Source organism: Oryzias latipes, chromosome 4 (assembly GCF_053564925.1).
Source record: "Oryzias latipes strain Hd-rR chromosome 4, Olatipes_Hd-rR_3.1".
Lineage (NCBI taxonomy): Eukaryota > Metazoa > Chordata > Actinopteri > Beloniformes > Adrianichthyidae > Oryzias > Oryzias latipes.
Window position 1 is genome coordinate 33,060,405 of NC_136240.1, and position 26,521 is coordinate 33,086,925.

At 40.3% G+C, this 26,521-nt stretch overlaps 1 protein-coding gene across 9 annotated transcripts; it reads right to left on the minus strand.

Annotated features, from left to right (window-relative positions):
- Positions 1 to 230: 230 nt before the first annotated feature.
- Positions 231 to 26,276, minus strand: ghrhrl (growth hormone releasing hormone receptor, like). 9 transcript variants are annotated; one of them, XM_078946312.1, is made up of 13 exons: positions 26,091 to 26,271; positions 16,950 to 17,055; positions 16,443 to 16,550; positions 13,054 to 13,145; positions 10,873 to 10,976; positions 10,040 to 10,172; positions 9,785 to 9,822; positions 7,733 to 7,793; positions 7,544 to 7,613; positions 7,203 to 7,294; positions 5,549 to 5,678; positions 3,641 to 3,682; positions 231 to 936 (listed from the first exon to the last, which is right to left on the minus strand). In XM_078946312.1, the coding sequence occupies exons 1-13, from the start codon at positions 26,142 to 26,144 to the stop codon at positions 749 to 751; spliced, it is 1,218 nt and encodes a 405-aa protein (XP_078802438.1). In that variant the 5' UTR covers positions 26,145 to 26,271; the 3' UTR covers positions 231 to 748. The 9 variants fall into 9 exon arrangements, with proteins under 9 accessions (XP_078802438.1, XP_004068387.1, XP_078802444.1 ...); XM_004068339.4 differs by having other exon boundaries at positions 9,785 to 9,938; XM_078946318.1 differs by lacking the exon at positions 5,549 to 5,678 and having other exon boundaries at positions 26,091 to 26,274.
- Between the last annotated feature and the right edge of the window lie 245 nt (positions 26,277 to 26,521).

Here is a 26,521-nt window from a genome sequence, read left to right on the forward strand (position 1 = left end):
TAATTGAAATCATCAAGTTCCTGTAAGAAGTGAGTCTATTTTAAGTCTCGCAGTTTTTAATCGTAAAATCCAAAATCAATTATTAACCTGCCACAAGGTGTTTTTTTAATTTATTTAGACATTTTATTCACATTCTTTTTCGGGGGTTAAAGTTCAGCATTCCTACCTTTTACCACAGTTGATTGACTGCAGGTTTTCCACCTAAATCACAGGACGGATACTCGACAAGGGAACATCAAATCTGCTTTAATCTACACACTACATGAATACAAACTTTAAACATACTTTTTTTAAAGATTAAATAACAGTTTCAATAAATAAATAAGTGAGCACAAGAAGATGCTAACAAATGTTTAAAGAAGAAGTCACTAAACAATCTTTTGTGTAAAAACACGGTCTTTTGTGGTGAGAAGGTTCCGATCCACAGTCCCATCATGCTCTAATATCTCAGTGGAGATGCTCTCGAGAACATATCCAGTGTATACATAAAAATGCAAATGCAAGATTACAGTTCATGGATTTGATGTGTGACGGCAAAGAGAGAGTCTGGAAGCTGACCTTTTATGAGCCATTGTGTTTGTTTGGGTGATGCTTATGAGAATTGGCAGGAGCTGCTGAATCGACGGTGTCAGTGTGTATAAATGTCAAGAGATTTGGGTGATGACTCTCCTGGGCTCTGTGGCTCCTTCCTGGTTGACGGAGTGCAGTCATGAAACAGCCTGTGAAGAATGACTTACACCCAAACACTTCAGGGATGCAGACGAGGACCGGCTTGTGAAAGCGCGCTGTGTGCAGAACGAGTCCCGTGGGCAGGTCCAGCCCTCCATGAAGGTGTTAGAAGGGCGTGTCCATCTGGCTGCCCTTTGCAGCAGGTGAGACCACCCCATAACTCCTCTCTCGCCACCTCAGCCACTGCATGTGGAGCTCTTTCTGCACCTGCCAAACAGGAAGAGGGTTGTTTAAGGGAAAAAAACAATGTAAAATTATGGAAATAAAACTACACGAAACTGTAAAAAATCTTTACAATTATGTAAAAACTATGTCAACTTATAAGAACCTATTTAAACATAGTAAAGTACCGTGATGGAAAAACTTTATAAGACTATGTAGAAATTATGTTAAAAATATATTATAAGTCACTAAAATTAACTGTGCAACAAACAGTAAAACTATGAACAACTTGTGAAAAAACGATGTAAAACTATTGAAAATGTATGTAAAAAAACGATAACAAAAATAAGTCAAACAATGTTAACAAAACTACATGACAAACTGAAAAAAACTAAAACTATGTAAAATAGTATGTGAAACTATGAAAAAACAATGTAAAACTATGAAAATGTATGTAGAAAACTATTTAAAACTATGAAAAATGTATGTAAAAAAAATATGTAAAACTATAAAAAATGTATGTAAAAATATGTAAAACTGTAAAAAATGTATGTAAAAAACTATGTAAAACTATGTAAAATGTTTGGGGGGAAAAACTAAAACTATGTAAAATAGTATGTGAAACTATGGAAAAACGATGTAAAACTATAAAAATGTTAACTCTGTTAACATAACTACATAATAAACTGTTAAAAAAAAACTATGTAAAATAATATGTGAAACTATGAAAAAACTATGTAAAAACTAAAATGGTGGTTGGCTGCCTGGCAGACGGAGAGGCACCACGGGTGCAATCTCTCCAGCTCCATGGGCTTATGATGTTTTTCTTATTTTCATCAATAATAGGACAACATTAACAATACTTTTACTTTCCCATCTCGGGTTAATGCTTAAACTGGGCCACAGACGGACGGTAGTAACGTTAAAAACGGCTTTAACCCAGGCGCAGCTCCCACTGCAGGGGGGAAGTTAGTACACTGCACCAGGAGAGACTCTGAAGGATCTGGTGGACCCAGACACAGCGACGAGCTTGTCGGCGCCTCTGTAGAGCTCTCCAAAATATATAAACTCAAGGTACCCGCTCAACATCATTCATGTTTTGGATGTGGCAACAAATGAAGTCCAGAAAAACGTTTGCTCCACGTCAAGGTGTCGGCCAATCGCATTCGGTGTGAATTCAGCATAAGAGGGAACTACTAAAATTGAAGTGGAAATCTCTGCACTAATGAAAAAATGTTAATAAAAAAAAGGAAATTATCTTGTAAATGTCCAAGGTTTTAAGGATGAGAATTACAGCGTTTCAGTGTTCAAGGCTGACCTCTTATTTTTTTTTTTCCCTTTAAAGAAAACATTTCATATTTCTTGATACTTGAAGAAATCTGTGAAAGCATGAAGACATATGGCACTTTCCTTGGGCTTTCTCTCATTTTAACCTGTTCAACTCTTCGTCTTCCGCACAAGGCTGCTTCTCTGAAAATGAGGAGTTTGGCCCGGAGGGACATGAGGTGAATTAGAGCTGAAGTGAAACACGGACGGCGCTTCAAACTTTCTTTACATCAAAACATGAAACCAGTCCTCATATTTGACCAAAAGTTGACCTTTTCTGTTTCCATCCAAGCAAATCAGAGAGTAAACGCAACTAAACATAGCTGGTGTTTGCAGAAAAGCTAGAAATTAGCTTCATATAAATCTGGTCTTTACAAAATAAAACAAAAAAACGTGTTCTGGAAACATTTGGAAACTCCTGCATTGATGTAAGCGAATATCCTCAGAATTAAACTGATCCAATGTCAGGCGTCGGGGTCGTCCCCGCACACCTGCGTGATGATCCGGTCTCACACACCTGTTCAACATCCAATCAGGGACCCTATTTAGTCCGTCTGGCCCTCCAGCCATTGTCGGTTCGTCTGCCCTAATGAAGGACTCGCCGATCCAAGCCAAAGCCAAACTAAAGCCTACGCCAAAGCCCTCGCCAAGGCCAAAGCAGAAGTCTACGCTAAAACCTACGCCGAAACCCAAACCAAATCCAAAGCCAAGCCAAGTCAAGCCAAAGCTAACGCCCACAGTCCACACCAAGCCAAGCCGACGCCCAAGCCAACGCCAAAGCCAACGTCCACTCCAAAGCCACCAGAACCGAAGCCACAAGAACCCAAGCTTCCAGATCAAAATTTCGCAAGAAACTCTGAAACCTCCTCCAAAGAACAAAAGCCCAAAAGAACCAAGACCAACACCAAAAATCCAATACCCAACATCATCTGTTTCATCCTACAATAAAACTCACTAAATCAAACCAAGTCCTCGTCTGCCTTTTTGGGTCCAGCAACTCCAAACCTAACATCCAAAGTCTGTTTATTTCATATTTATAAAAATAAAGCATAAAATAGTCCCAGTTTAACTAACCCTTTCTACTCAAAAGGTTTGACTAAAAGTCGAAGATGAATTTAAATAAATCCTGTTTTGGGTAATTTGAGGTGAAAACCATCTTGGCGCCGGGCTGGAACAATTTGTTTGGCTTTTTAGAAAGACTCTTGCAGAAAGAGAGATTAAAAAATGCATGCAGAGAGTTTCTCTGCCTGGTGCTGCCCTCAAGGCGGGGTACTACCTTCACGTCCAAGACGGAAGGAAAAGTGTAAAATTCCACACCTTTCACCTCTAACTGACATATAATGGGACAATAAACACAATTTATGCAGCAAAGCCTCTGTGAGACGGTTCTTAATTGTGGTAGGCCGTGGCTGACGGTACCAACCTCCTGATTGAGGAAACAGTAGAGAACGGCAACAAGAAGACCCTGCAACAGAGAAGAATGCGTTATGAAGAGGATTTCCCCCACAAATGGGATTTAGTTTCGCTCACCAAGCAGAAAACCTTTTCTGGATCCTCAGGTCTTACAGTTTTTCTCAAATGCTAAAACGCAAAAGAACTCTGCACATAATCTCAAACAAAAGCTCATGTGATGCAAGATGCTCGCCACAGTCAGCAATATTTGAACACAATGAACACACCTGGCGTCATTCACGACACACAACCACTCAAAAGTGAAGACACTTGTTGTTCAACTGTGACCACGGGTACACAATGGATGAAGGCAGAGTCAGGGGAAGAGGAATTCGAGTCCAAGGAGGGAGATGAGCTGTCCATGGAAGAAGGCCAACAAGGAAGAGGAGTTCAAATCAGAGGAGGAAGAGGAGCAGGCCAACGAGGGAGAGGAGGAGGTCCAGGAGGGAGATGCGAGCAACAGTCATTGACCATGGCATCACAATGGCGCAAGCAGGACTAAGAGTCCGTCCAAACCAGAGTAGGTTCACCATGGCAGCCATTATCGGGTATAGTACTCTATTACTTTCTTTGTCACAATACAATATTACAAGCCTGTGAAAGTAGTCTATTGGTTTCAAATCAGCTGTTACTGTATTGTACAACATATCGATTGAAGACATGTTTCTTTCTTAAGAGTTGAGAGAATGCCACATAGAGGTGGGAGGGTTGCCCTATTTACAGCGGCACAAGAAACCCTCCGTGTGGACATGGTTTGTGAGAACAACCTCATCAGACTCTGGGAGATCTGACACAAAGTCATTGCTGACAAAATCAACTTTGAGAGCATTGATGGCGTCAGCTTGGCCACAATAGACAGAGTTCTCCGGCACCAATAGATGCGGATGAAACAGGTCTGTAGGGTTCCCCTTGAGCGCGACACAAAGACCTACGTTCAACAATGACGCCTGCTATGTGGATGAGGTGATGTGGCCTGATGCAGCTCAGGGCCATGATGCTGCACAGTAATTGAGGTGTGATCAGGGTGTGAATAAAGTAAAATAACTTGATCATGTTTTCAAGAGAACTGTTGTGTGCAATAGATTCTGTTTTTGCATTGAGTTGTGTTACAGTAGTGTGCATGTAGAATTGACTATAGATTTATAGTTTTCATATAAAACTCACAAATCTAAAAGCCTCTGCAGAGATTTAAGAACATCCATTACTGTAAAGTTTCTAAAAATATGAACTGGCGCAGTTGTGAAACAGAGAACCTCCTCACAAACTAAGCATTGTGTGTTTTCCAATGTTTTGCTGTAATGATGTGTATAGTGTTGACATTTTTGGAAGCCCAGAGCTGCTCTTTAGCTGAGGAAGTTTGAGTTTTGAAGTGAGAAGGTGTGGTTGTGTTTATGTAGCTTTAGAAAAGGCTGTTGTGTTTACACATCGGGGAACAAGGAGGACACGTTTGTGAAATGTGTTTCAGCATTCAAGAAAAACTGTAGAGCACGTTTGCAAACCACTGGAGGTTTAAGATCATTTTAACAACAGACGCTTGATTTTCTGCACACACAAAAAGAGGAACGCTTTGGTTGTTTAACGTTCTGCAGAAGGACACAAAGTTTGGCACATGAAGGGGGGGTTTATCTTAGATTTTTGCTCCTCTGAGTGATGAACCCACTGACCGAGGCTTTGCCAAAGCAGCACTCGCAGGAAAGTATGTGTCCAAGTGCGTACAGAAAATCCAACCTAACAACCTGACAGGCTTTTAGTCTCTCAGCCCTTAAATATAGACTAAAACAATTAGGCTTCAGTCAAAACAGTTTACAGCTAGAGATGGATATGATTCACTCCAGCGTTTGGTACGGATGGGCAACGTCAGAGGAAAACGAGTCCGGACCTGGAAGGAGCCGATGCAGAGCTCGATGCAGAGGCGCAGGTTCACGTTGAAGTAGTCGGGCAGGAAGTTGAAGAACATGTAGTGGGTTCCAAACAAAGGGATGAGCAGGAGGGTGGACTTGGCCAGGCGTCTGTCGCACACAAGCAAAGACATCAGACGTGCAGGGTGGAGGTCTCTGAAAGATCCCTCCTGCATGCAGACCCTAACCACCAGGCGTGAGTCACGAGAAACATCTTCTTCAGTCTTTGTGCAGCTTTTCTTAGCTGCAGGTACGCAGAACGCTGCTGCCATTAAGTCGAGCATCACTTAACTTCCTCCGATACGTCTCGTCTGTCTGCGCTGAAGACTCCTTGATGTGACAGAGCACTTTCAGTTAATTAGTGCAGCGATTTCGTCAACGGAGTTCGGATAAGGGAGGCCTGTGAGAGAGCGGACGTGGCCGGGCTGACAGGCAGATTGTGATTGGGTGGTGGCGGGATGAATTATTAAGTGCTCACTAAGGTGTATGAACCATTCCTGCACTAGCTGCAACTTTTAATAACTAAGTGCCGTCTCAGCATTCAAAAGCAGGAGGAAAAAGTGTCAATCATCAAACTAAGCCACAGAACGAAAGACTAGGAAAAATAAAGTTTCTGAATGATCTTTTAGTCGGGATTGTTTAAAATGTATGGAAGTGATTTGTAATAAACAAATAGGATCTTTTAGAAAATTATTTTGATTATTTAAAAAAGCTTTTTTTTGTTTCTTGAAAACATATTTTTTCCCCCTTTTCTTTATTTTTTAAAATAATCATCTTGTTTTTCAATATAGTTAATTTTTGGGTTTTTTCCTTTTAAAAAAAAAAAAGAATTGTCTTCCAGTCTGAGATCATTTTTTCGAGTGACTTTAAAAAAGATTTATTCTCTGAATTTTTTTAGATACTTTTTTTGTTGGTATTTTTCAAAAAGCAACAACTCTTTTGTGTTTTTTTCTTTAACTTTTTTAAAACAATTTTCCTTCAGTGTTTTTTAGATAATTTAATTGTAATCTCTGTGATAAATATTTTGTTGTTGCATTTTTTAGATGACTTGTTTTCTGAGTATTTTTTCAAAAACATCTTTTCTTGTTTTTCTATTCTTGTTTTCATCTTTTGAAAGAAGATTTTTTTCTTGAGATATTTTTTATGAGTGTTTATTGAAATAATTTTTTCTGCTATTTTTGAAGAAAATTGTTTCTGATCAAATTTTGTTACGAACAACTAACGTATCAAAACTAACACCTGATGTGCAATCAGAAACTTGTTTGTTTGTCAGAACTGCAGTTCTAAATAAAAGAACAAAAACAGTAATTTTGAAAGAGAAAAGATTTAAAGAAATGTTTAAAAAAAACTATCCCAATAACAAACCAAAGAAATCTCAAAAAATTGGGTTAAAAAAACAAGGTGGAGCACGGAAACAAAAATTGACATTTTTTCTGGAGTCTGTATCAACAGCAACAAGTGTCTGTGATGCAGTTTGGATTGTTTGCAGTGAGCTCTAGATAAAATAAAAAATTATTTGAATTATTAAAAAACATTATTTGGACGTTTTTGTTGTTGTTGAATACAATACGTTTTCATATAAATGCGCAAGCTGTAAAGAAAATCTGCATCCTCTGCAGGACTTGACCACCGCACCTGTACTGGGAGGAGTTGTTGAACTGGATCAGGCGAGGATTGAGCTTCTGGATCAGGATTCTGATTATATTTATGAAGAGCATGAAATTCACCTGTTGATGGAAAACAAAACGCATTCAGTTTTAAAAGCTTGACGTAATGACACCATTACAGATCGTCGTGGTAACGTCACGGGCAGCCAAGGGTGTAATTGACTTGGATTAGTATGACATGAATTTCTATTCTATACATTATCTCTCCCCAGAACCTTATCCAAAGACGCATTTTGAAATCAAACGGCCTCCATATCATCTCCAACACGCGTGCAGTTCAATTACCAGCTCGTGGTTCGGGACATTTACCGCTATAGAGACGACGATCGGTCCTTTGATGATCCACCAGTAGGGCGAGTCCTCGTTGATGTCCCAACATCTGAGGCACAAACATGGAGGATTCAGGCGTCGACTTCCACATGCACAAACAGTTACGCTTTTGATAGAAGATACGTTTCCCAACAAACAGTTGATAGAAAAAAATTCATTTAAACAAACTCTGTGTCCTCGAAATAAGCCCTGGAAATCATCCACAGGACTATGAAGAGCACAGGAACACCTGTGGAGAGGCGGAAAAACAAAATTAATGCTAGGGCAATCTAATCAAGACGCACAGAGAAGTCTGAATAATAATCAGGCATTTAGAGATGAGTGAAGCTCTCAGCTGAATATTCTGATACAATATCGGAGCTGCATTGGCTTTCAGCGAGCAGACTCGTGCACGAGCAGCTAGTTAATGTGCAGCAGACCTCTTCGGATCCGTTTAGGAAATCTCCATGAACATTTTTGGTTTAAACACAAATATTTGGGAGCGTTAAAAATGACATCACATTGTGGTGACGCCGCAGAGGCCGGAGCTTCTGCCTGAGCCACGGGAGACAGCAGCTGACAGAGGATCTGGAATCTTCCTCATCCAGTGTCTCTGGAGCTGTGCTGTTTTTCACAGCTGCCCCGGGGCTCCAAATACCCCGCAGGCTCGTGGAATTGTCATGTCAGACCCTCTGCTGAAGATTTGATGGGAACAGGTGGGGTTGCATACGTGTGTGAAAAGCTAAATTTTCACAAAAACGTTTCAGATTTGTCTGTAAATGTCCCCACAGAGAAGCAAACGTAATATAGATGGCAAGCTTTTCAGTGAGGAAATAAAAAATGTTTTTTCAAAGGTCTTATTTTTTTATGCCAAACAAACCTGACATATCTGATCAAAAATAATGTTTTGAAAATTAAAGAGATCAATTCTGAGACCAGAGAGGGGGGGGGGGGTAGAGAGATAGATAGATATAGATGGTTGGATAGAGAGATGGAGAAAAATAATATAAAAATAATGTTTTGAAAATTAAAGACTTCAATTCTGAGACCAGAGAGAGAGAGGCGTAGGGATAGAGAGAGAGAGAGAGAGATAAAGATAGAGAGTGAGAGATAGAGACATAGATAGAGAGATAGATAGAGAGATTTGTCATTGTCACATGTACAACAAAATCTACTAAGTGCGTTTTTATAGTGGCAGTTACCTGCCATCGCAGCAACAAATAGCAACTACGCAAACAAAAAAATACACAGCAAATAAAAAGAAATGATGTTGCAGATAAAATAAAAAACTGTGCAAATAAAAAAAGACAGGAGTACGACGTGAAAAATGAAAGGAGAAAGTAGTGAAGATGTTAGTGTTCAGCGTGACTGTGTGTACTTTTCAATGTGTTATCTGGTTCGGCCATGAAGCCCCAGGTTTGAAGGTAAACTGATGGATACAGGTTTATTGTTAGCTTTGGCTAACACAGAGAAACCCAGTGTGCAGAACTGTATTTCCGGCAGCTTATTACTGTGGTTGTTGTTTTTTTTATCATTAATAATCTTGCTAACAATAATTGCAGGTGTGGTAACAATAGTTATTTGGATGAATGTGAAGTTGAAGCAGTGTGGGGTGACCTAGGACTTTTGAGAAAGTCCCCGATTGAATTTTAAACTTTACTGGCTTTGCTTCCGTTGTTGCTTTTTTATTTGCAGCATTTATTTTTTCTGCAACATCATTTCTTTTTATTTGCAGAGTTTCATTTAGTTTGCACAGTTCTTAAATCTTTGCTGCGATGGAAGGTCTCGGCCACCGTATTTCTTGGTCAGTTCTCTAAAACGAGAGATTACAAGGTAAAATTTACAACTAAGAAATTAAAAAAAACGACGAAAGAAAAAGTGCTTCCTTCAGTCATTGAAACAAGAATTTACGACTTATTAATTTGCAGCTGAATGAAAAGTGCATCAGTCATTGAAAATAAGAATGCACATTTAAAAAGAGGGTTAAGATTGTTCAAACAAGAATATAAATATTAATAAATATACCTAAAGAACATCACATGATGTCACATCAGTTTTAAATTGATTGATTATTAAAATATGGTTCTGGCTCAAACGTTTGCAGGTTTTATGTTCAAAGCTCTGAAAGAATTAGCATCAATGTACTTATATTTGCATGCAAAGTGCTTTCTAGGAATCTTTATTGAAGTTACTGCATTTTTCCCACGGTTTTGGGACTTTCTAGTTTGGTTTATCACTCACCCCATCCCAGCAGACTGAAGCCCCAGAGGCATCGGCGGCTGTGATAGAAAGAGGAGAGTAGCAGGGAGTTGAGGTATAGCGCCTCCACCAGGAGCCAAAAGAAATTTGCCATAACGCAGTAGTGACAGAAGACCACCGAGGTCTTACAGGCGAACTGCACGACGAAAGTTTAGAGGGAAGAGATGGAAAGAGAGCAAAGCTTCAGGAAAAGTGATAGATCCCGCAGTGGGAGTCCTTCCATTCCCGTGGTCTTACTGTGGAGAGGGTGCAGTGGTTGGTCTCATCACTCGAGAAGAGAGTGGCGTCCTTTATGAACACCGCAACAGACTTCAAAATAAAAGTCCCAAAGAGCTGGATGTGAATGAAGTTCCTGGCACACCGCAGTCTCCTGTTGGAACAGACATGGATAACCAAACGTCCCATTGAGTGCTACGCACGAAAAGCCTTTAAATAAAACACGGCTCTGTTATTTGAATCTGTAGGAGAAGGCGGTGAAAGTCGCGTCCTCTCAGGGATCTGAGGGTCTTTTTCCTGATGCAGCCTGATTGAAGGACGAGCAGATGTTTATGAATCTCAAGTGGAACTCCATTTGATTTTTCTGCGATGGTTCATTGTGTGTTCAGACCTTCTATCATCTTTCATGCGTTCTGCTGAAGCGGTATTGTTATTATTGGCGCCGTCGGGCCGTGTTTTGGTAGCTTCTGCTCTCCCCATTGTTACTTTGTTCAATCTACAGCCCAACAAAAGGTTTGCTATAAAAATGAAGTGTGCGATTGTCCGTAAACTGGAACATGATGGATTGTGCCGTTGTTGCAACATGTCAAAGACAACAAATCACTTGTCACGTAGGAAATCTCTCCTGCTAAACTGTAAAAAAATGATTTCCCCAAAGCTAACGGAGTGGCAGCTGTTATTAAAGGCTTGAGTGGCACGTAATCACGTTGGCTGTTTGCTGTGCGAACTGTATTTTGCTCCGCAGATCCTTAGTGAGTTGACTCCATAATTAAAACGGAGAAGAGTTGAAGTTGAACTGCCGCGCTTGGCGGCGTTTCCGGGGAACGAGTTTCCGCCGTGGTCGCCTCTCATACCTGAAGAACAGCAGGGTCAGCACCGCCGCCGTCAGCACCACCAGGGAGACGCCGTAGCCGACGGTGTAGATCATCTTCACGGTGGTGAAGTACAGCTCCTCCGACTGAAGCGGGAAAGACACGGATAAACAAATATCAAAGCTTTCTGAAGAGTCAGAAAATAATGTCTGAAAATGAGAGCAAATTGCTGCCAAACTTAAATCTTGGCTCTAAGAAGGGATAGCTGTGGAATAACTACAAGAAAGCTCTTTTCATCTGAGGCTCTGGAAGATTTAGAAGGTCTTACATCAAAACAAAAGATGCAAAACATAAACACCTCCAGATCTAGAGCAGGAAAGTCTCTTTTGTGAATCCAAATTAGTCAAAGTATTATCCAGTACTGATTCTTTGACAGGGCTGAATTTGATTCACAAATTCAGATCATTTATTCTCAGATCAAATTCTTACTATTAAATATGTTTAAATGACTGCTACATGTTTATTTAGAACAGGAGATCAGAATCATCAAAACAGATTTAAACACAAAGATTTAGAAAGAAAGAAATTATATTATCACTTTAAATAACATCACACTTGAAAGTTAACTTCCTGGTTGAAAAAAAAACACAATTTCACAATTACACTGTTTCCAATAAATCTTAATAAACACAAACCACTCACGCGATAAGTCATTCAGGAACACGGTGATGGATGTGACCAATACTTTGATTGACAGCAGAAACATTCAAATTTCTGCCACGGCGCTAGCGCTCATCATCATCAAACAAAGTAGACGTCGGCGTCTACTGATGAAGCCTTTTGGGAGATGGTGGTTGGTGATTTTTACAGAGGAGCTGTGGATCCAACAATTCCACATGACGCGCTCAACCTTTGATGAGCCGTGTGGCGCTGTGGGACCTCTGGTGGCGCCCGCTTTGCAGCGCCCAAGGCCGCCAGTTCTCACCAAGAAGCACATCGCCATCCGGCTGTTGGTCACGTGACTCATTTAATGCGGGAAAAAAAAGTGTTCCATTGTAGTTTTGGGAAACATGTACACCTCCTCCAAACGCAAAAACTTTTTATTTTCGATAAATACGAGTTTTTCTCGTGTTTCCATTAGGCAAAAATATTATCGCAAATCCAATCTGCGCAATTTTCATTGTGAATACAAAACGCAGCTATAGATGATCACAGCAATTTTTATTTCATATTCATAGTATTCAAATGCTTGACACTATTTAAAACCAAAATTGGGATTTCAGAACTCTCTCAGTAAACTGAAATTCCATCTATTTTTTTTTTCCATCTACAGAAAACAATTGTTAGTTTTACTTTGAAATTGCGTTAGCCTCCGGTGACAGCAGCGTGTCCGGTTTGTTTAGTTTATATACTTGATAGTTCTGCAATTTTAGATCAATATTTACATTGCTTGAATAACATTTTACTATAGTCTACTACATTTAGAAAGATTGTCAATCAGCAATCGCAGACGTCACAAATATTTGTACTAGATTTTTCTGGGAGACATTCTAGATGTCAGAGTATCTGGATACTCATTACAGCCCTGTCTGTGAAGACTCTCATTGTCCTCCCCCTGCCTGGTAGGGTAGGACTCACGGTCTCTCTATACTGCCCCCTGCAGCTGGGCAGTTGACCCTACATGGAACACATCTCCAACTCAATGTCAGGAGCAAAATAAAGAAAATAAAAGAGGAGAATAGATACATCTTAACACTCATCCTGGTCAGTACCTCACAGTACACAGTAATTCAGGGTGACTTCAAAAGTTCATTTGGAAGACGTTTCGTACCTGGAGTTACTTCTTCCTGAACCAGAACCATCCAGTGACAGAGAAGGGATTCTGTTCTGTAAAATGATCTTCATATCTCCTTCACAGCAGGAGCTACTCAGTCCACTTGTTTTATTTATAGAAGAAACTAAAGGACTCCCTGTTTTAACTTGGCCCATTGGCTGCATATGAGACCCCTCCCTCTGGCGTTCCAAACGGGGAGTCCCTGCTGCCTCAAAGCAACCAAAACATTACTTTGACTAAACCACTTTTTCAATGGTTGATGTCACACTGGTCCAGTTCTCAGATTCAGTCAATGGTTTGGCCAAATATTTTTGTTTAAAATACTCTCCAGTCTGGAGTCTCCTTTCTGGCCCTGACCTCTGAAGCGGGTTCTCCTCGGGAGCCCTTACCTCAGGAATGTCATCATCCACACTGCAGGCAACGTGGTATGGTGGGAAAGGCCTCGACCAGCCTCCGCCTGTGCAGTTCCGGCTCACTGACCCTGCAGAGATATTTTCCACAGGAGGTTAGCTTTCGCCAACAATCACCGTCAAAAGACAAGCGTGTCCTCCTCTGAGGAGCCGTGAGGATCTCTGTCTGCTTTGTTTCCCCGACAGCAGCTGAGACTCTGACATTTCTCTATGTTTGATTGGAAATGTTGTCAAATGTCATGTTTGAATTGTGAACACAGTAAATCCTTCTGTGTGGTTTGGTAACCAGACCTCATCGCAGCTGCGGAATCTTAGCAAAAAGATTTTCTCTTTTCTGCTCATTGTTTTTTTTCTCTGTTGCAATCTTTTGTAGCGCTTTGAGATTCGAACTTTGTCTTTCAAACCAAATTTCTGCTTTTTGAAACGATTTTCTAACAGATTTTAACTCGATAAAGCAAACATTCATTTTCCTGTTATTGGATTGATTGTTGGAAGACTTTTGACCTTTTCTGTACTGTTTTCTTACTTCCTTAGATTAAAAAGTATTTTGTCTTGATCTGACCTGCAAACAATTATCCATGCTATCAATTCTTCTTGTTTAGATTACTGCAACTCTCTTTTTACCTGTTTAAACAAATGTTCCCTAAACCGCCTTCAGCTTGTCCGAAACTCTGCAGCGCGGCTTTTCACAGGAACCAGTAAACGGACACGCATCACTCCTATCAAATTTCAAATTGATTTTAAAATTCTCCTCGCGTGGTCAAGCTCCGACGTGCACACCTGACCTTTTAGCCCCGTACTCTTCAGGCCGATCCTTGAGGTCTTCCAACCAAAATCTTTTAAGCCGTCCCATTGTCGTTGCATCAGATTGATTCCATTGGGTGTTTTAAATCTTAAACCCAAGGACACTTCGACACGTGATTCAAAGTCGACCGCCCTACCACTGAACCACTGCCGGTTTTATTATAATTAATTTATTATTATAATTATTCTATTTTAATTCAGTTCAATTCAGTTTTATTTGTATAACAGTCGTCTCAATGGCAAGGCAAGGCAAGGCAAGTTTATTTGTATAGCACAATTCGTACACAAAGTAATTCAAGGTGCTTCACAAAACAGAAAAATGCATTAAAATCGCAATACATCATAGAAATAATTAACGTAAAATTTACTTTAAAAGAAAAGAAAAAAAAACTTTGAAAATTGATTTAAAAATAAAGGAAGGAAAGGAAAGAAAAGTGCAGATAAGACCTTTCAGTCATATACACGGCTGAACAGAAATGTTTTAAGTCTAGATTTGAACATGAACACAGAAGAAGCCTGTCTTACGACTTCAGGGAGGCTGTTCCAGATTTTAGCTGCAGAATATTGAAGCGCTGATTCCCCTGGACTTCATAACGGTAATTGTAAAGTATACATGCAATCAAAAGGATCATGAATACATAGAATTCAATAGAAATAAACTAAACTGAACTAAAATAAACAGACTGAACTAAACTGGGCATTCCAGCCCTTAGACCCTCCTTCACGGTAAGGAAAAACTCCCCAAAAATACGGATTCTGGAAAAAAAGAAGAAACCTCATGAGTGTCCACATGAAGGAGGGTTCCTCCCCCAGGACGGATTTTATTACCTCTCTGTGTTCCATCCATCCATCCATCCATCCATCCATCTTCCTCTCTTCATCCGGTACCTAAGCAGAGATGCCCAGACTTCCCTGGCCCCGGCCACTTCCTCCAGCTACTCTGGGGGGACCCCGAGGCGTTCCCAGGCCAGCCGAGAGACATAGTCTCTCCAGCGTGTCCTGGGTCTTCCCCGGGGCCTCCGCCCAGTGGGACATGCCTGGAACACCCCTCCAGGGAGGTGTCCAGCAGGCATCCGGACTAGATGCCCGAGCCACCTCAACTGGCTCCTTTCGATGTGGAGGAGAAGCGGTTCTATTCTGAGCTCCCCGCGGTTGACCGGGCTCCTCCCACTATCTCTAAGGGAGCGTCCAGCCCCCTACGGAGGAAGCTCATTTCAGCCGCTTTCGGATTCTTTCTGGAAAAAGTGCTATATAAATAAAGATATTCAATTCTATTCTATTCTATTCTTCATCAGGACGATGAGGAAGTAGCAAGAGACAGAGTAAAGGCAGAAATTCAAAAACTTTCTGGGGAAAAAAATAAATAAATAAACTTTCCTGAAGAGAAGCATAAATAATAAAAACAAAACTCTGAAACCAGAGAGGGATGGTCCAAACAGAAGACCCTAAACCTTTAGGACTCAGCCTGAGAGAGAAAAGGCTGTAGGTGATCCCAACACAAAGCTGCTGGGATGTGGCTGGTAAACGAAAGAAAACCGGTAACTAATATGCTGCACTCCAGAACATGACTATAAAGGGTTCAACCTGAAGAAGGTGGGATGTTTTTGGAGGGGACAACTAAAGAACTGTTGTTAGTAAGTCCAGAGAGGAGCAGCAAAGCCTTCATCTCAGAAAAGAAGAAAAAAAATTTTTTTGTTTGAGAATCAGCCCTAAATTGACCTTGTGAAGTTACATAAGCTCGTCAGCAGAAGAACCCTTCAGTCGTTTTGCTCGGTAAAAGCTGGACCAAAGCTCTTTCATTGGCCACTAAATTTGCATGGTTGCCATTTTCTTCACTAATGTTTGCAGTTAGAACAGTTGGAGACATAAATGGCGTCAATCCCTGGAGACACGCGTTGCAATTGAGAGAGTATTGAAAGGAATATGAACACCTTTTACACCTTTGGGGTGTAAAAATGTCCCCCAAATCTTTTTTTTCTTTCTCTGCTTTATGGCTTTTTGTCAACCTCTTAGTGCTTTTGACATCACCAAACTTTTATTTTAAGCGAAAAGATGGCAGCTTTAAACACAACTGAAATAAAAACTCAACATTTTCCACAGCTTGGCCAGATTCTGCAAAAACCTGGTGAATGCAGATGCTCCACGGCTTCTTGATCCCTCTTCAATATTCATAAACGGAACAGACATAATAAAAATGGAAATAGCGCAGCTGCTATGAGAAAAAAAAAAACCTTTGAGCTGTAAAACGATGATTGCGAGTCATCCCGTCTTGACCATTCATGCGACATGACATGAACATGGCATATGCATTTCCCTGGAGCAACGCAGCACGACAATGCAGCTTCACAGAGTTCAAACACTCAACTAAATCAATTTTTTTTGCCTTTCTGGCAAAGCACAGTTTTTCGAATAAGTCCTCTAAAATCTGGCCTTTTGTTAAAAGAGGAGCTGCTTCAGGTGGAAGATCAGAAAGACCAAACAAATACATACAATTCAGGCACAAAAATGTACATTTCACTAATTAACAAAGGACCCTTTTCCATTTATGAAAGCTTTTTATTCACCCGTGTTGTTTTTGAAGAGCGAGAAGACGGCAGGACAAGCTCTCTGGACAGTTTCCCCGGCGACCGCTCGAGGCCAGCAGGCCACCGCATCCCAGAAAGGCCAGCAACCTTTGTGGATTGGGAGGAAACAAACCAACAAAACGCAGGGATTACAGTCAACGATAAGAAAAAAGGGCGAGGTCATCTGAAAAAAAGGATCAAAGGAGTTAAAACACTAAAAACTTGGGCAAAAAGTGAGAACAAAGCATCCTTCAAAGGCATCAATTACCAACCTTTGGATATTGATGCAAAGTTATCCAGGAGGTTTGATTAAATGTGACTTTCTTTTATGCTTTAATCAACTGTGAACGATCTCCGTGTTTCATTAAGGAGCCTGAATTTCATCAAGAACCTTCTCTGAATACCAACAACTCTCCAACAAGCATTCCTTCCCCTAATAGGAGCATCTCCAGTACGTTTCATAGCTCCGGAACGGCACACGTTGAATGCAAACGAGAGCGAACCCACCTTCGGAGCTTCTGTTTCCCTGCTCGGCGACGTACTGAAGGCAGCGGCGCTCCTCTCTCTCCAGCTGGAAGATGAACTCGCACTCGGGGTGCAGACGCGACACAGCCTGCAGGAGGTGAAGCAGAAAGAGGTAGAAGCTCTGCTGCACTGGAGAGATGTATGCGTCACGCTCATTTTGATCTCATTCTAAAGCAGTGAGATCAGAAAAATGCAGAAAAGCTTGAACAGAAGCGAGCATTTGGGGTTTTGTTGGGGGACGGACGACCCCCTCTGCATTAGTAGAGGGGGTCATCCCTTGATGACTTCTGTTTGTGGGTCTGCACACCTCAGCCTTTGGATACACAGACCAGAGAAGTTAAAAGAGCTTCTCTATGCAGGCAGAATATGAAGACCGGAGCCTCCAACAATCTACTTGATGATCTGCAGAGAAAGGCTGGATTTACAGAGGCTGACTCCTCATTTACTTCAGAACGACAGAGTTTTCCCTCCTGAATACGAGCTAAAGCAGAAGAATAGACATATTCCGCAAACTGAAAAGTCTGTCTGTATTCAGAGTAATTGTTGTTTTCTCACTAATTAGATTTAAAAAGGTTAAAAAAACCTGAAGTTGCATACATTTTTTGTAAGTTTACCTTAAGGGTATTTTAAGGATTTCATACGCAGGACGTTATTCTATGTAACTGAACAGAATTTTAATGTAAAACATTTGCATTCAATTGAGTTTTAGTGGTTATGTTTAAACTACAGTTCTGTGTGAACTTTTTATGATCCTATCAGGTTTTCTGCAGCATTTATCCAAACACGGTTTTCAGGTTTTCATTAGAAAAATAAAGAGTCTTAAATGTTCAATTTCCTGTTTTTTATGTGTAAAAATGCGGATTCGTTTGGGTGGAAAAAGTTTTTAAAAACAAGTTAGTGGTAAAACAAAAGCATGATGGGTAACAGGAAATGCTTCACTCTCCTTGAATCCATAACGGTAACCTTCAAACAGCAGTTCCTGACAGTTTTCCTGCATGAGTTGAGAATCTGCCACATGACATAAAAGCTTTGGGGGAGTTTGGGTTTTATGTTGGTACCCCACTTAAAGGACAGGAGGTCAGACTGCTTTTAGGATTTGTGGACGTTGCAACAAAGCGTGCGTCGCAGAAAACAAACCAAAAAAGGATTTTAATGTATGAAAATGAACAGAAAACATGTGAGTCATCAGCGCGTTAACAGACCGCACCGATGGTTATGTTGTCCGGTTAGGATCCATGCTTCAAAAAGATTTGTTAATTAATAATTTTCCTCCATCATTACTGTGACTTCTGACTTTCTTCTGATTGAAAACCGGGGGCATGTTGGGATCTTCCTGAATGTTTTACTGCAGATAACACAGACTGGAGCTGCAATTTCGGTAAGATCTGCTTCACACTCAGCCTCTCAGGGCTGACACTTCTGTTGAATTTCATGCAATCCACTGAATTGTTTTCATCGGTTTAAAAGGATATTTTGTTTGAAACACTTGTGGACTGTTGTTTTCCTGCAGCACACGATGGAGCTCAGAGCATCCAGGCACTTAGCTCACTTCCACACACAGAGTGGGCTCAAAAACACCACAGTTTGGCAGAGCGTGGAGAAATACTTCATCATGAAAACTGTCTGACTTTGTTCATCTTTTGAATTCCAAATGAAGGTTTGTTGGATGATCTCTGCCTGTTTTTACTGTCAGGTTAATTATTCTCCCATCATCTTACAGTAAATATTTGAACAATGTCATGTCCCCAAAAGTCTGTCCCACTCTCTGACAAGGTCTCCTCTTCTGCCTGGGTTGGTTCTGAAGCATTTGGAGGCAGTTACCAACTCAGTGGCCTAGTGGCAGAGTGTCCGCCCGCAAAATGGTAGGTGATGGGGGTGTGTTGCCAGATAGAGTCGTGGTTTTCCAGCCCTAAAGACATCTAAAACCCACCAGACCCCACAAAACAACAGCCCAAAGAGTTAATCTACCTAAAAACCACCAAAACAGACACCAAAGCCACCCAAAGTATGTCCATCCGCACAAAGTAATACTACAACCTAAAGGGTCATGAGATTTCTCATTACCAAAATTCAGAACAAAAATGAAAGGAATATGTGTTTCAATTCAAAGGGCTCTGCAAATTGAACAATCTGAAACAATCAGTAGAAGAAAATAAATAATTAAGAACGACTACAGAAATACCCCCTTACTATACTGGTGTAGAAAATTAAAGACAGTGATACTATACTCCCAGTTATTTTGAGTAACAGTGTGTACATAGTTGTAGACGTACCTCTTGCGTTTTTGTTGAATGTATGGAAGTAACATGAGCAGAAAAATATGTTTTTCTTCATTCTGTTACTTTTCATTTCCCCTGAATAAGATGTCTTGTATTGGTTTTATTGTGAATATTTTCTTTTGAAAATAGAATAGAAAGTAAATAAGTAAAGTAAGTAAATGTTTATTTCTAGAATACCTTTTTCAGATAAAAATCACAAAGTGCTTCACAATTGTAAAAACACATATTGCAACTATTCATCACACACACAGTATTTTTTTGTCTGCTTCTGAGTCACAATGATTTGAATAAAGAAATACTCAGAAATACAATTTTCTCTTATTTTTTATATATATTTGTTCTCTGTCATGTTAAAAAGCTACAAGATCAATTTAAAAACATCAAAAACAGGATTTTCATTGGAATGGGTCTTTAAGACCTCAGCCTCATGTCTACAGGGTGTGATTCTGTAACTCCTTCATTTGGTTCAGTTGTACTCAAACTGTATTTATTTGAGTATTATTGAACTCCGGAGTAAATTTGGAAAGACTTGCAGCCTTTAAGTCCTCAGGACTCCAATATTTGCTGTGCCTGTAAGCGAGTTCTGCGTGAAACCTCATTCTGGGCTGATTGGAAGCAACACCAGGCTGTGATTTACCTTCTTACATCATTTAGAAGAAGTTGGTTCTTGTGTGTTTTTTTCCCCTTTTGGGTTTTTCACAAACAAAAGTTCAGTGAAAGCTTGTATGGACATGCTCACCTAAAAAAGGCAATTATAGCTTTTTTCTAAATTGAACATTTTAATTGAAATCAATCACAATTTGGAGTAAAATTAAAAAATAATACATATCTCCATTATTTTGACATACAGAACATGTTTTTCCTGTTCAGGTGGTTGGTGATGGATTCATTGTGAAGGAGCCAAACCACCAAGAGTTAAACTACTTTTTGTTATTTATGCTCACACTGACCTTAAGTGGTCTGTCTAAAGGTCAGAGCTAGAAGCTGGGCTAATGTTATCCATCAAAGAACACAGCAGCAATGTGCACTTCTTACATGCTATCCTGCAGACCAACTTATCTCCACACTAATGCTCATTTTTTTTAATCGGAAAATGCATTTAACGAGTATTTCTCCTTCTCCGGTTAAGCCTTTGCATTTAGGAATGATCTTTGCTCCCTAATGAGCAGAAGCAGCTTTTCTGCATGAACATTGCAGCCACCATAGATCAGAATATAACTGCCACATGAAAGAGCAGAAGAGTGTCGAGGATAATGGCAATCAAAAGTAATTGTTGTTAAATCGTTGCAGCGGCTACATGTTCATTTCAAGGAAAGTGTGGAGCTGCGAGCGAACGGGGGGTTAATTCCCGCACAAGTGTCTGCATGTTTTTCATTGGATTCATCTAAAGACCCACTTTAGTGAAAATTGTGTTGTTGCGGCGTTTTTCTCGTGTGCAGTCAGCAGACATGGAGCTAGAGGAAGCAGAGATGGAGATGCTGAGGTTCTCTTTGGGATTGACCAGGAAGGGATCAAAGTAGATGTTCTGGAGATCCATGCGTTGAAGCAGATGGAAATGAATGGAAGGACGGGGCTGATGTTGGTAGAAGAACGATGGGGTTGGAGATACCAGGAAGGAAGAGGAAGACCAAAGAAGAGGTTCATGGATGTGGAGGAGGACATGAGGGTGGATGGCGTGAAGAAGGAGGATGCAGAGGGTCAACACAGCCTCTATTTACATTTTGCGCAAATTTCAGGCATGAAATGTCCGTCTTTCGTGATGCATGCGTGACACGCGTTTCTTTTGTTGGTCATTCGTCGGTGTGCGCAGACGTCCTTAGAGGGTTTCGGCTGACGGGTCTTTACATGAATTTGGTTTTTAGCTGTTCAAAATTTGGGGTCGGTGGAGAATGAGGCAATTTACGCGTATTTTATGTACCGGTAGTTTATTTGCAAATTTGTGTCTTTCAGCAACAGTTCCACGTATGTCTAACGGACTTTTCACGCATGTACCACCGGTGTATAACTTGTATATCGCGTATACGGCGCACATATCACGTTCAAATTATGTAATTGATGCATGAATCACTAATGAGATGCATATCAACAGCGCAATAATCAGGCACGGTTCACGTTCTACATTGATCTATGTGTTCTTTGCGTGGTTTATTTGTACTTCTTCCATGGTTTGAATGTGGTTTATTCGTGAGACATCTGTGAATAATTTTACACGAAGACCACTTTTTCCACCAAAATTCACGTATGACCAATATTCATCAGTGCAATATGCAAAAAATGTTCGTAGTGGCTGTGGGACACGGCCTTAAGACGAAGGTGGGAGCAGCCAAAAATCTAAAATAACAAAAGAATTGGCGGCCTTTCTGATCAAAATAGTGTGTAAATGTATTCTTCCTCTATCTAATAGCAGCTCAATCCGGTGTCCGAACTATCGCTGTTGTGGTGTTGGCTTGACATCCCAGAATGGTTGTCGCGTTCCACTGATTGCCGGTAAACGCTGTTTTCTTTATGACAAAAAGATTCTCGGCTCTGTCCAGTAAAACAAACTTTTGTTGTTTTTTTTTACTGGCGGTTCAAAACTTAAAGACATTTTATTTTAGCTGGTGGTGACGGTTGAAAACCTTTGGCGTTCCAGACCAAGGAAGCCTCACAATTTGGTCCTGCAGCAGTCTTGGACTGACGGATCGAATCGTTTTTACAATTCTTTTTTTTCTACTGCATGTTTGAACACAACAAACTCAAAAACTAACCAAAATCTGCACGTGTGCCGCATGTGGCGGCCACTTTGTGGCAAAGTGTGAAATTTGGCAATTTTTCCATAGTGTGGGAAAAGACAACTTCTGTTCTGTTTCGTCTGTTTAGTCTACAGCCATTATTTTTAATTGTTATTGACCTTTGGAATAGAGCCCCATTTTGAATAAAATAATTTAAAAAAAAGAATTAAACTTAAAGGAAAATGGTTTTTGTATGGTTTTTCCAGGTGAGAATTGAATCATCTGGGTGGTGTTTGTTCCTGTGGTGCACCACCTTCCTGCAAGCTGCAGGTGAAAAGCAACCTATGTTTCTGGTGGAGGATTCATTTTAACACCTTTAGGTCGGAGGTTAAAAATGGTCTCATTTTGAAAAGAAGGTCCTGGGTGTTTTTACAATGGGAAAATAATCGTAAAGTCTAACTTTTACTGCTCTGCTTCTTTTTTTTTTTTATTAAACATTTTTAGTCAACAACAATCCCAAAGGAATCCTGGGAAATCCTGGAGGGGTTGATTATTCCCATCAGCAGCAGTTAAAGGCACCTCTGCTCCTCGTGTGGCCGTGGCTCAGACAAACGAGGCTCCTTCAGCTCATTTCCTTTTTTTAATTTCCCAAAGCCTGGAGGGAAAAACAAGACGTCTCCTCGTGACTCAGAGCATCAGAAGCCTCAACTCCTGTGGGAATCACACGAGGTTCTTCTGATGGAGCCCGATATCCGCGGGTCACCAGTGCTATCCCACAGGAGGAGCTGCTTTCCTGCATTAAAATCTGCATTAGAGATCTAAGGACTTCATTGGAGCTGAATCAAAACCGTCAGAGGGAATTTCTGGCCACCGTCAAAAAATCTACAGCCAATCCTAAAAAGGGTTTTAAAACGTGTCAGCCTGATATGAGCAACATTTAACCCATTAATGTGGTTTGAAAGACACTTAACTTTCTTTTTAAGATCCAGGCTCAGATTTTTAATCTTATGAGCAAAATGTCTCCTGATTAGTTATTTATTTGACTTTTTCTCAAAGTCCAGCTGTAAAAAACACCCATACTTTTCTGAAACGAATAAACTGAAACTACAAGGTACGCAGGTTTTTTCCACTCATGAGTCAAAGTAATGTGCAATTCTCAATTTGCATTTCAGGCTTGGAATATTAAAGACATTCTGCATTTTAGAATTCAATATTCAAAATTACAATTCAATATGACAATAAAAAAAAATATAAAACAAAATCTTTTGCTTTTTAAACTGTCATTGATTTGTGTTGTCATAATTCAAATGACAAGAATTGGATTCTTTCCTTCAATGGTTGCAGCCTAAATCTCTAAATCTCTCGCTCTCTTCTTTCTTATTTTTAAATATTTTAACATCCACTAAAGAAACCAAAACCCATGTGTCTGAGATCTCCAAAGGAAGTTTTGAAATTATTATGGGATGGCCACAGGACCTACAGCCACTGGGTTAAGTCTACAACCACAACCGAAGTGACGTTGACCTTTGACCTCGGGATGAGGCCGCCACCTCACATTTTCCACACGCACAAATAAAATGAAACTACCTTTAGTACCATTTAACAAATGCAATCTCCTTGTAGGGTTTTTGATCTATCTACCTCCAAACTCCTCCAGCATCTCGGGGGGGGGGGGGGGGGGGGGGCTGTTGTCTTTTAATTTACTAGAAATTGACCATTGTTATTATCACGGCGAGGTGTGAAAAGTGGCATTCCCCCTGTAGCGTACGCCTATTTTACCAGAATATTGTGAAGATTTCACTAATGAATTCCTGCCTTAGGAAAAAAAACAATTTAAACACATTAGGGATGTGGGCGCCGGTAACAAAAAAAAAGGAAATCCAACGGTTTTTGTTGCCGATTCCTCTAAAAGTTTCATGGACTTGTTTGTTATCTCCAGGTGACCAGAAGATAAAATGGTTGCTATGGAGATAAAACCAGGAGAAAAGCCGCCATTTGTTGTTATGTATGATTTTGTCACATGCAGCTCTGATCAGGGCGATGAGGGTGACGCCACTTGATGCTTTTATTTATTTATTTTTTCCTATATATAGTCTGATACATTAAACTGTGTTCATTACAGATGCTTTCTAAGATGTCCCAAATGAAGCGGTCAGTGAGCTCTGCACCTCAGCCGAGGATGTGGCGGTCGCTTTCTGTCGGAGTAAAGAGCGCAGCGAGTCGTGTGAAGGTTCCTGCAGACGGCAGGAGCACCTCATGAACTTCAACAAAAGCTTCTGTTGAAGGGAGGGAGAGGCTGAGCGGCTCTGACAGACGGAAACTCCAGCCGGAAGGCGGCTTCGGCGAGCAGAGAGGCGACACTAATCAAGTTTGGGTAAAATAAACCTTGAAACTAAATCCAAAGGTCTTTCAGATCAGTTGGGAGCCGCCACTAAACCTGTTCTGTGCGAGGTGAAGCCCATTATCCGCCCAAAAAGGGGCCACAGCATCGCTCGCCTTTGCTGATGTTGCCCTCTTTTTTTCCCCCAGCAGCGAATCAGGTGCACTTTTATGTTTTTCTGCTCCAGCTGAGGATTATAAAATGTGCTCTTTGGGGTCAGACAGGGAGGAAAAACAAGGTCAGTTTGGATCCCATTTACACAAATGAATAGTTTGACATTCTTCTGAAAATCTGTTCATTTATATACTTGCCAGAATTAGGTAAACAGAAAAGATTTGCACCTCTTCTTTAGACACATCACAGCTGCAAAAATGTAAAAACAAAAACAAAAAACCTGCTGCAGTCTGTCCCTGCTCTGCTCTGCTTGTGGAATAAGAAAGAAAAATGAAAATATTTTATTATTCTTCAGCAGAAGAAGCGATAATCCCATCCGTCCTGTCCTGTTTCATCAGCCGTCGTCACATTTAACCCTCATTTGAAGAACGGTGGCATAAACATGTGAACCTGGCTGGACTAATGCTACATGTTTGCTGGTATTGTGCCGTTTTCTTTCCAAACACTTCATTATCATTCTTGGCAGTCCGGAGCAGCGATGGAGAATGAAGTGGTGCAGGGGGATGAGTGTGCACGCCGCCTCCGTTCTCTCAGGGACACGCAGATCATCACGCCACTCGCCTGCCTGCTTCCTCACATCTCTATTCTGTTAGGAAATCAGCAAAAGGCGTGACAGTGAAAACTCCTGGATCTGCTGGGCGTGCAGATGATCAGGGATGTGACAAGCTGTGCTAGTGTGACGTGCCCGGACTGTTGTTTGATGCATTCTCATCACACTGTCACTGAACGGAGCCAAACCGAAAACAACTCATTGGTTTTGGAGGATCCTATGAGAAGTTTGCTTTTCGTTTTATTGGATGAAAACATTTCTGTACTTTGTTTGTTTCTGCAATTTAAATGCATTTTGCATCGTTTTGACCTCTTTTCTTGAATCGTGCACAAAAACCCAACATGCTCAACCACAAAAGGCTCAGTGTATTTTTTTAAACACTTTTAAATGACACATTTGAATATTTTCTGATTGGATTAAAATAATAAATTAACTATATTGAGGCATACATGTTCTCTAAAAGCATCATTAGTTTTGTAAAGCCGCAAATTGGAGCCATCAGTCCATTCATTTGCATCCAAGTGGTCTATAATCAAAACACATTTGCTTAAAAGAAAACGATATATGTATTTTTTTGAGCCAATATTAATTTTTTTAAACCAAAAACATCAATCAATTGGTGGCCAGTTTTTGTTTGAAGTCACCTGGAAGTCCATAAGATAAAACAAAGAAGAGTCTGAGCAGTAATATGTTTGTAAATAGCTTTTTTAAATGGTCAAACTAAGGCTTTCTTTATAGAATAATTCTACATTAGACAAGAGAATGTTTATAGAATCCAAGTCAAGACACTTCAATGTCTGTAGGTATTTCTAATATTTGGCTGCTTTATTTGTTTTGTTTTTTAACTGTGCTTATGTAGCTTTAACTGAATCTAACATTAATTTGTCTTAGCAAAACAAGAAAAAAGTAGCTCATTGTTACAAATGTCTGCATAAGAAAAGGGCTTTCAATGTAAATAAAGTTTAAAAAAATTCCATTAGATTTCGTTTAAAACACAAACATGAAGGAAAGAAGGGGGGAAAAACTTACATGTGGAGCCAAGAAAACGGTGATAAAAATCCCGGCGATACGTCGAGAGGACATGCTATCAGCCCCGAATGAATCTAAACGTAAATGTGTACATATGAGCCGGACTGACGCGCTCCTCCGCTCCCTGCTGTCCCGCTCTTTCCGAGGAAATGTCAACGCGCCGCGAGCGGAAACAGAACTGAAGAACTTCCGCTGCTTTCACAATAAAAGCAGGATTTCCAAAGATGGTTCGAAGAAACCAAAACGCATTAAGTTTTACGAACACATTTTCTTTTCCCCGACAGTCAAGAATCAAATTAATTAACAGGCTTACTAAAAACGGTTCGAATAAAGTATTTAACTGCATCACAATAAATAAAGTAATTTATACGAGAAAAAAAAAATCACTAAAATAAACAAAACTAAGATAGTGATTAAGATTCATTGATATT